This window comes from Larimichthys crocea, chromosome VI, assembly GCF_000972845.2.
Source record: "Larimichthys crocea isolate SSNF chromosome VI, L_crocea_2.0, whole genome shotgun sequence".
NCBI classification, from domain to species: Eukaryota; Metazoa; Chordata; class Actinopteri; family Sciaenidae; genus Larimichthys; species Larimichthys crocea.
The window spans coordinates 15,807,767-15,817,494 of NC_040016.1; the positions used below are offsets into that span (position 1 = coordinate 15,807,767).

The 9,728-nt window shown below is 39.6% G+C and overlaps 1 protein-coding gene across 1 annotated transcript; it reads left to right on the forward strand.

The window, feature by feature from the left end:
- Positions 1-1,910: 1,910 nt before the first annotated feature.
- Positions 1,911-9,493, forward strand: rbck1 (RanBP-type and C3HC4-type zinc finger containing 1). The gene is made up of 13 exons (XM_019272274.2): positions 1,911-2,132; positions 2,223-2,270; positions 2,515-2,659; positions 4,255-4,351; positions 4,701-4,899; positions 5,276-5,436; positions 5,531-5,704; positions 6,468-6,628; positions 6,751-6,847; positions 6,967-7,146; positions 7,246-7,344; positions 7,899-8,042; positions 8,160-9,493. Exons 2-13 carry the CDS (start codon positions 2,231-2,233, stop codon positions 8,238-8,240), a joined length of 1,578 nt encoding a protein of 525 aa, XP_019127819.2. The 5' UTR covers positions 1,911-2,132; positions 2,223-2,230; the 3' UTR covers positions 8,241-9,493.
- Positions 9,494-9,728: the final 235 nt, after the last annotated feature.

A 9,728-nucleotide genomic window follows, 5' to 3' on the forward strand; every position in this document is an offset into this window, starting at 1 on the left:
TGATTCTGGTCTTTTCTGTCATATTGAACTGCAGGATAACCTGACGGAAGTAAATGCTGCACAAACTGTTGCCAGCGGCTCGGGAAGCATTTTGGTCCTGATGAAAGTGAACAGTTTGATACAGATGCACGGCGCAGATAAATGAGCCAATCACAGCGGCTCCAGCAGGAGGGGCTGGCAGCTCTCTGGTCAGCAGCGCACCACACAAAGTTGTCGAGCATCTCCCGAGTCCCCGCCTGCTTTGGCTTCACTTGATATATGTCACACCTGCTCCTCTCCTCCACACCACACACACACACACACACACACTCAACCTTTTTTTCTTTCCACTTTACTTTCAACCTTCCAACTGTCTGAGCGATCCGAATCTGATCGAGGTGTGTGTCTCGACTCGTTGTCCAAGATGCTGGCTTGTACGGAGATGATCACTATGTGCCTGCAATCGGCCAAACAGAAGCACCTTCGGGCTCAGCAGCAGCACACAGCAGCCGCTGCCCACCACCGGACAGGGCTTACTATTTTTCATGTGTGAGTGCATCGACTCCCTTATTCATAGTGGTATTTTAAGCTGTTAGCTGTCTTTGTGATCGATCCTAATTGTTTGTGTCTGTCATATTACTGTAAAAGTAAAAAATGGGCCTTAAAATCATACGAGAAAACATATGATGACCTACGCACAGTACTGACAGTTTTTTTTTTCTTATTTTGACTCCTTCGCTTGTTTCTTTCTAGAAAGTAAAACAGAAATGTTTTTATCAGATGTTTTTATTTTTATTTTTATCTTGTATTCTCACTCACACACCCTAAGTGATACGTATTTAGCTCGTGTGTGTGTGTGTGTGTGTGTGTGTGTGTGTGTGTGTGTGTGTGTGAAGTAGGAAGAGCTGCAGCTGCTGCCTCTGCATGATAAATTAAGCTCTCGCCGTAGGACAGGTTTAGGGCTGCTGGGGGGTTCTTCTTTTGTTGCACAAACACACACACACACAACAACAGGAGAGAGAGAAAACCCTGTTATGTTTTTTTTTAAGAATATATCAAACTTAATGAACTTATGTTGTTTTTATGTCACTGACTCTAGGTTTTGGACTGATGTGATTTGTCTCTCTCTATCACACACACGTAAATACACACAAACATCAACACAACCTACCTCGACTGTGGACGTGGACTTCAACCAACCAACACCCACTGCCTGCTTAACCTGCAACACTGCACTAGAAACTTCCATCAACACAGTCATTAATCCACCCACCTCAGCTCTCATGCCTTGTTCCTGCAGCATTTACTTCCGTCAGGTTATCCTGCAGTTCAATATGACAGAAAAGACCAGAATCAGAACTATGACTTTAGATGGATGTGATGCGAGGAGGGGGTTCATTTATTCATTTTTTTTAAATTATACTCATATAAAGAAGAGTTTATTCTCTTATAATGCACATATCAAATCTACAATTTAGCCAAAGATTTACGTTAAATTTAACGCTGCAAATGTGAATGTTACTTATAAAGATGGATCCAACTTTGAGCTACAGAAAACTTGACAGACACTGCCATCTGCTGGAGGTTAAGAGTAATTGTTTAAAACGTTTTTTTAAAATCAATATTTATATACAGTATATTTAAAGGTATGATTATATTCCATCACATTAAATATAATACTGTTTTAATATGTTATTATTAAAATAAGGCATTGCATTTGAACTGAATAATTGGTGTAAGATAGACCGATGCTGTGCATTTGTCATTTTAACTACAACAGTGTGATATTTCTCTGAAATATTTCATTGTTTGTTGTTTGTTTGTTGTTTGTTGTTGTTGGTTTACGGTGTGTTTCAAATAAACATGAACTCCTGAACGTGTCAGGAGTCAGTGGGCGGAGCGGATAAACTCCACAGCGACCCTTTAAAGGTTTCTCTTCCTGATCCTGAGTCAGTTTCGATTTCTCTGTTATCTGTCAGCGAACGACAGGTCAGAGTTGGAGACTCCGGCAGAAAATAAATCGTTTAATCCGTCACCTTTCCTGACATTTCTTCTTCTAACTGGATCTGGATAACTTGCTCGCTTCCTTGTCATCAAGTCGACTCAGAGGAAGAGTCCTGTCGGACAGGACCGCAGCTCCACGACCTGAGAAGGTTTGATTGTAAACTTTGTCCTCATGACTGCTCAGTTTTGTCATAACCGAGACGTTTACGTGACACATTTTGTGTTACCTGTCGTTTCAGGTGTGATTATGGCTTCTGAAGTGACACCGGCTGTCAATTTAAAAGAGGGTGAGCTGCTTCTACTTTAGTTTCGATTTTGATTTACATAACTCATCTACCCTAATTTCATGTCCCACATTTAACTTCTAATACATGAGTCATCCCCATCTAAAAGAGTCCCGGTGAATATTATATTTTAATGTTACTGTTTAATATTGGATTAGTGTCTCAGAGGATACTGAAAGTGAGTCATTGTTTTTGACCTGTGTTCTCAAGTGTGTTTATAATGAGCTCTGTCTCTGTCTCTGTGCAGCCGAGGAGCTGGCCCTCTCTCTGAGTGAAGCCCTTAACAGCGGGGATGGACAAGAAGCAGCAAAGCTGTGCCAGAGACTGTCACAACTTTCTGTTCCAGTGTCTGTCAGCATCAACAGTCAGGCTTACCCTCAGGACTCCATAAGGTGAGGACAAGACTGTGTGTAGGCAGGCACGTGTTTGTGTGTGACTTCCCCACATGTTACCATAACAGAAACCATGAAGCTTTTGAAGATTTCTCATCTTAAATTGGCATTATGCAATTGAAGATGAGAGTGAAGTGTGGCTGTGTGTGTGTGTGCATGTACAGACCCTTTCCAAAAAAATAGAATATCATAGAAAAGTTTACTTATTTCCATAATTCCATTAAAAAACTTTCATAGATTATAGATTCAGGGCCCACACTTCAAACAATTTCAAGTATTTATTTGTTTATTTTGACAAAATTTGGGCTTCCAGCTCAAAAACCCCCACAAAAACAGGAATTCAAAAAATTAGAATATTGCAGGGCATTAATGTTTTTAACTGAGTGTCACACACTAATCATCTACTAAACTCAAAGCACCTGACAGACTTGACCACTGGTCAGAAGACCATCATTGATACCCTCCATAGGATGGGTAAGCCACAAGTTCATAGCTAAGGAGGCTGGCGTGCTGTGTCCAAGCATATCAATGGAAAGTCTAGTGGAAGGGCAAAATGTGTCAGGAAAAGATGCACCAGCATAAGAGATGACCGTGGACTTGAGCAGATTATAAAACAGAGAAGATTCAAGAATCAGGCAGAGATCCAGAAAGAGTGGAATGAGGCGGGAGTCACAGCTTCAAAAACCACCACATTCAGACACATCCGGGAGCTGGGCTACAACTGTCGGGTTTCTTCGGGTCAATGGGGTATTATCAAGAGGAAAATGAGGGCCACCAGACCCAAAAACAAAGAAGAGCTGACAGCAAGCATCAAGGAAATCTGGGCTTCCATAACTCCCACGCAATGCCACAGGCTGATTGCCTCAATGCCACGGCGCATCAAGGCAGTGATTAAGGCAAAGGGATTCCCAACCAAGTATTGAACATTGACATATCGTTTAGAAAGTACCATATTTTGACTGATTTCAGCAAAAACTGAATAGTACATGGTGATTTCTTCACAGTATTCAAATTTTTTGAATTCCTGTTTTCATGGATTTTTTGAGCTGGAAGCCCAAAATATGTAAAAATAAACAAATAAATACTTGAAATCGTTTGAATTGTGGGCCCTGAATCTATAATCTATGAAAGTTTAACCTTTTTAATTGAATTATGGAAATAAGTAAACTTTTCTATGATATTCAAATTTTTTGGAAAGGGTCTGTACTGTATGTGTCTTTGTGCGATTAACAGCCATAAAACAAACAGAGGTTTTATGCACATTGAAAAATATTGATAGGTCCAATATATCAGCCAAGATTGGCCTATCACAGTTGTCCACTTGGCACTCATATGAAGATTTTTTTTTAGGGCATAATACAGAACAAGACATTTTGGGTCATTTAGATCTGTCCTTTTTGTGTGTAATATGTATAGCTGTTTATAATTATGAATATCCCAGTGAAGTTTACTGTGTCAGTGCTCTGAACAGTTTGCTAAATTGTAAAATATCCTGCCCACATGTGCCTATGTGATGCACAGGCTCTAGCTATGATGCAGTGAGCATAAATCTGTAAACAAAGATAAGGCCACTTCTGCTATCTACTGTTCTATAGGTTATGGGTGGGAGTGGAGGATGCTCAGTCGGATGCCTACATCCCGGTCACTGTTGTGGTTTCTCCTGACATGACAATTGCACAACTTAAAGACAAGGTACTGATGTGTCTTACGGCAGATGATCTGACAGATGAATTTTAAATGAATTTTAACATTCATAATATTTGACCAACCTGTAAAACTTCTGACTTTTAACCTGTTTATCTGTTAACCTTCTTTGTATTGTTACCAAACGGTATGCTATTTTATGTGATCATAGCATAAATGGTCATTTATGTTGCAGTTCTTGTCATATACAGATTTTTTTGTGTGTTGCTTTATTTAACACACATACGCATTTAACACACTTTCTGTTATCATCAGTCAAAATTACGAGTTACAATCAATTCAAAAACTGTAAATAAATGTTGAACTGACGTGTCAATCCCGGATTTTATGTTCACAGATCAACCACGACTTTGGGTTCTCCCCCTTGCTCCAGCGCTGGGTGATCGGGAAGCGACTGGCCCAGGATCGGGAGACGTTGTACAGCCACGGTATCCGTCATGACGGAGACACAGCGTTCCTGTTTATTCGCTCTGCCCATGCAGTTCATCTCACACGGCAGCAGTATAACCTGGACCAGGAGCAACAACGCTTAGATAGTCAGTAACACACACACGCACCTACACACACACAGATCGAAGCAGCAAATAACAGTCATTTTTTATCATATCATTATATCTGTTGTAGGATTTGCTCAATAACAGCAGTGATTTGTTTTTATTTCGTTTTTGGTACGACTGAACATTATTAAAACGTATTAATGAGGCTTAGTGTGATTAAAGAAGAAGTAAACAAACAAACTGTCCGTCATATGACGAAAGCTATTGTTATCTGACAGTGTTTGCTATAAGCCACACACACATTTTGGTCTGGTCTAAAAATATGCTGAGGTTCAGTACCCGCCTTGATTTCAGGTGGACTGGACAAGTCGACTTACCGGTTAAATTAGTTTTAAGGAATGATAATCTATTCTAGGCATCGTAGAGTCGATGGAGGCAGTGGAGCTTTTGCCTAGAGGGCTGGGCGGAGGTGGTGAGAAGACTGCTCCTCCCCCAGAGATTCAACAAACTGCTCCTCCTCCTCTTCCCCCTAAACCTCCGGCTGCTACTAAACCTGCTGTGCTTCCTAAACCTCAGGTCAGAAAACAAGCTCTGCATTAGACATTATGTCTGGAGTGTGTGAGTCTGTAAGCGTCCGCATAACCTACTGTATATCTGTGTTTGTGTACAGTTGGGCTGGGCCTGTACTTCGTGTACGTTCATGAACAAACCAACGCGTCCTGGCTGTGAGATGTGTGGAGGAGAAAGGCCAGAGGATTATCAGGTGCCTAACATCTATCAGCCAGACCCGCAGGAGGTTCTTCGAATTCAGCAGGAGCAGCTGGCCATGCTGCAATATGAACAGGTAACAGCAACCATAGAGTGATGTTGATTTAATCTAACCCAGGTCACTGAGATGATTGAAACATGGTTGTTGTGTGGCGACCATAGACCTGCAACCCAGTGCAGCTGGCATCTTAGCTGGAGTCATCTTTGTATTTCTAAGACTTAAAAATATGTATACACTCACTGGGCACACTATTAGATACACATGTTCAATCTATTCCAGTTCAAAACAACGGCTCTGCCTACGTTTCTGAAGTTTATAATGTTTGTTGATATATTCAGAAATGTGTCAATTCAGTTATACCAAAAACATTTTATGCATCATTAAAATGTGGACTGAACAGCTGTAATAGATTGCATTAGATTGTACAGGTGTAGCCAAAAAGTGGGTGTATCAAAACCCACAAAACCCTAACGCATGTACTTACTGGAAAGTACAAAACTCAAACTTGATTTGAGGTCATCTAAATGATCTGTTCATTACCACTTTCTTGTAAAGAAGAGGATGTTCAGTAGTTGAACTAACACTCTTTATGATATATATGATAAATGCAGAACCAATGAATAAAAACGTACATGCTACAGACAAATAGAAGTATGGGTGCATAAACAAAATGTATAAAAACTTTGCAGATGCTCATAGAAACTAGTAAAGCTGATACAAAGAGCATTTTGTTCAGTTGTTTCACTTTCCATTTTCAGGAAACACATGCTGTTTGTAATGAGTCATGGCAATGTGTAATGAATCTCTCTGTCATGATTTCTACCGTCCCTTTCTGCAGGCTCAGCGGGAAGAGCGAGAGAGGAACTACCTGAATTTGTTGGCAACGGAGAACCAGAACCTCATCTCCAGCACCACAGAGGCAGACTGTCCCATCTGCTTCTCCCCCCTGCAGCCAGGAGAGGGCATCGTGCTCAGAGAGTGTCTCCACACCTTCTGCAGGTCTGAGGCAGTAAATGATTGTGTGGTGCTGATTTTGTAGCTTTGCCATGTTGCATGTTGTAAAAGTGATATTATTCCTTTTATACATTTTGAATTCTTCTTATGTGTGTGTTCTTGTTCAGGGAGTGTCTAAAGGGGACGATAGTGAACAGTCAAGATGCCGAGGTGTCATGTCCTGACAATTGTGAGAGCAAGCTGCTGGACCGAGAGATCCAAGCGGTGAGTGTCAGGCTGGAAAACAAGAAACTTTAAATATTAGGCTGTAGGAATACTCCAATTTCAAATCGCCAACAGTATTAACTTTCTTTCTGTCTCTCTCTGTATGATCCTGGATGCAGCTGCTCACAGAAGAGGAGCACCAGCGGTTTCTGGAGTTGCGTCTGAGCATTGCAGAAAGCCGTGCAGAGCACAGCTTCCACTGTCAGACTGCCAACTGTCGAGGGTGGTGTGTCTACGAGGATGAAGTCAACGAGTTCCACTGTGAGCTCTGCGATGAAACCAACTGCATTCTCTGCAGGGTAGCTTTCTGCCATTCACTATATTAATTGACCGAGATTTTCTTACTATGTAGTAATAGTAGAGGCACCAAACATAAACAAAGTTGTGTGTGTTTGCAGGCCATCCATGATGGCATGAATTGTAAGGACTACCAGGATGACCTGCGCGTGCGAGCAGAGAACGATCAGGCAGCTCAGCAAACTAAGCAGATGCTAGAGGTGGGTTTGCCTTAAGTGTTCTGTTGTACTCTGCTTTTGACATTTACTAGTTGCATGAGGAAGGAAGTTTTCATAACTAGAGACAAAAAAAACTAAGAAACTGTCTGATCAAATCATACAAAATAATAGTTATTCACAGCAGACCCTTGTAACGGGTCACAGCTGCAGGATGAGAAAAGCTGTAAACTTTAAACTTTTGTAGTTTCCTAAAGGAAAATACAAAAGTCAAAATATAAAATACAATATAGTTTAAAGTTTAACAGTGTAATGGATACATTTTTTCACCACATTTACAAAATTATATTTGAAAGTACAGGCACTGACCTTGGTTTGATCCATGCTTCATGAGATCAACATATTTGGGTTATTTTTGAGTTCGGTGAATTGAGTGGTATTATGTAATGTTGCTGCTGTTTTGTGTACTGTATCACAATCAAACGTCTTGAATCGCATTTTTCTTTTGTACTACAGCTGTTGATTGTCGTTGTAGTAGTATTTTTGTGTGCATGTAAAATGTACATCTTACATGATTTCATTGTATTTTAAATACATAGAACCTGCTACAGAACGGGGAGGCCATGAAATGTCCACGGTGTGACATCATCGTCCAGAAAAAAGATGGCTGTGACTGGATCTGCTGTTTGATGTGCAGGACGGAAATCTGCTGGGTCACCAAACAAGCACGCTGGGGCCCAAATGTAAACCAAAAATACGTTATATTATTATATGTTTATGAACACAGTGTTGGTTTTGTATTCAGGAAATTTGTGTTTGACTTAAATGTGTCTGACTTATTCTTTTGTTGCATTTTACAGGGCAAAGGTGACACATCTGGGGGCTGTAAATGTCGAGTCAATAATCTACCTTGCCACCCCAACTGCCAAAATTGCCACTGAGTGAAGCACACTAATGACCACACACGAAACATGCACAGGATGACCCTTCTGAAGACATGCAGCACTTAGCTGATACCAAGGCTGCTACATTGATGTGTTCTTTTGATTTATTTTACTTACTTGTAGCCTTATTTGCAGTGTGCATCAGTATCTTGCCAGTGTCTTTCATCAGTGGAGCGCTAACCACAGCTATAAATGCTATGCAAAAACTATACAAACTGCCAGCTATATCTTCTACATCTCTGCAGCTGAGGATATTACACTGAAGTGTCAGTGTGAGAAAATAATCTTTAACTGCTATAATAAACTTGCAATACTTTTTTGTGCTTAATAATAGTCAAGTAATGCTTGATTTACATTTTGACCCCTGCTCTTATCGCAACTCAGTTTGATGAGCCAGCAATCATATTGTGTTTAGTCTAGGTTGGTTAGCTTTTGATCAGACAAAAACACAGAAATACCATTTTTAATCTGAAAGGACAAAAATGCAAGAGAAGTCTTATATTTAAATACAGTAAATAAAAGTAGCACTCAACAGCTAACAATTCATAAATAAGGAATTCAGACTAATGAGTGTTATGATTACTGGAGCGCAAATGTCTTCCTAACTTTAACAAAATGTTGTAACCAGTCTATGTTTGCCTTTTTTTGCTTGGTGAGTATGATGATTCGTTATCAGAATTATAATAGCAATAGGTTTAATTTTACTCCACTGTGACGGAGGATGTGGTTTACGTTAAATGAATGTGTTCGTAATGCTAAAAAAAAAAAAACGCACTTAAAAAACTTTGAAGTATCAGGGTGATACGATTGACATGATGACATAATTATTATGCTGTATTTTTGTATTTGTATTCAGGAATTTATTCAGGTCCATTCCTCAAGAGCTAGATTAACAAATGTACTATGTATAATTTGTTTATGTCTCGTATGTAGGAAGGTTGTTAGGTCTCATTTTTTCACTTTTTTTTTAAAGTGACATTGCCTCCAGTAAACTGGAACCATGAGCATAGTGTGCTAACATTATTGTAATACAATGAACATTAAGTTCAAAGGACAGGTGAGTTTGATGAAGCAGAAGGAAAACAAACTGTATTGAGTTAAATCAGAATAATTTCCTTGTATGATCAATTTAAAAGGTTCAGATGGATTTTGAAAAAGATGTGAACGATGTCCTTTTTGTGTTAGTTCTAAGCTCGATACTGCACATCCGTGTACTCTGTATAATAATGTATAAAATCATATTATATGAATTAGTTTCCATACTGATGTGTAACTGGATCCAAACAAATACATTAAACATTTTCACTCTAGTTTATTAGCATTCTCTTGTACAACTTTACATTAGTATGACAGATTCGTTATAACAAAATAAACATGAAAGGCAGTTAAATCATTTAGTGCAATGGAAAATAAATGAAAACCATTGAGTGCAGATACACGATGCATTAAAATACTGCTGAACAACTATATTCTCAGGCACCTCAG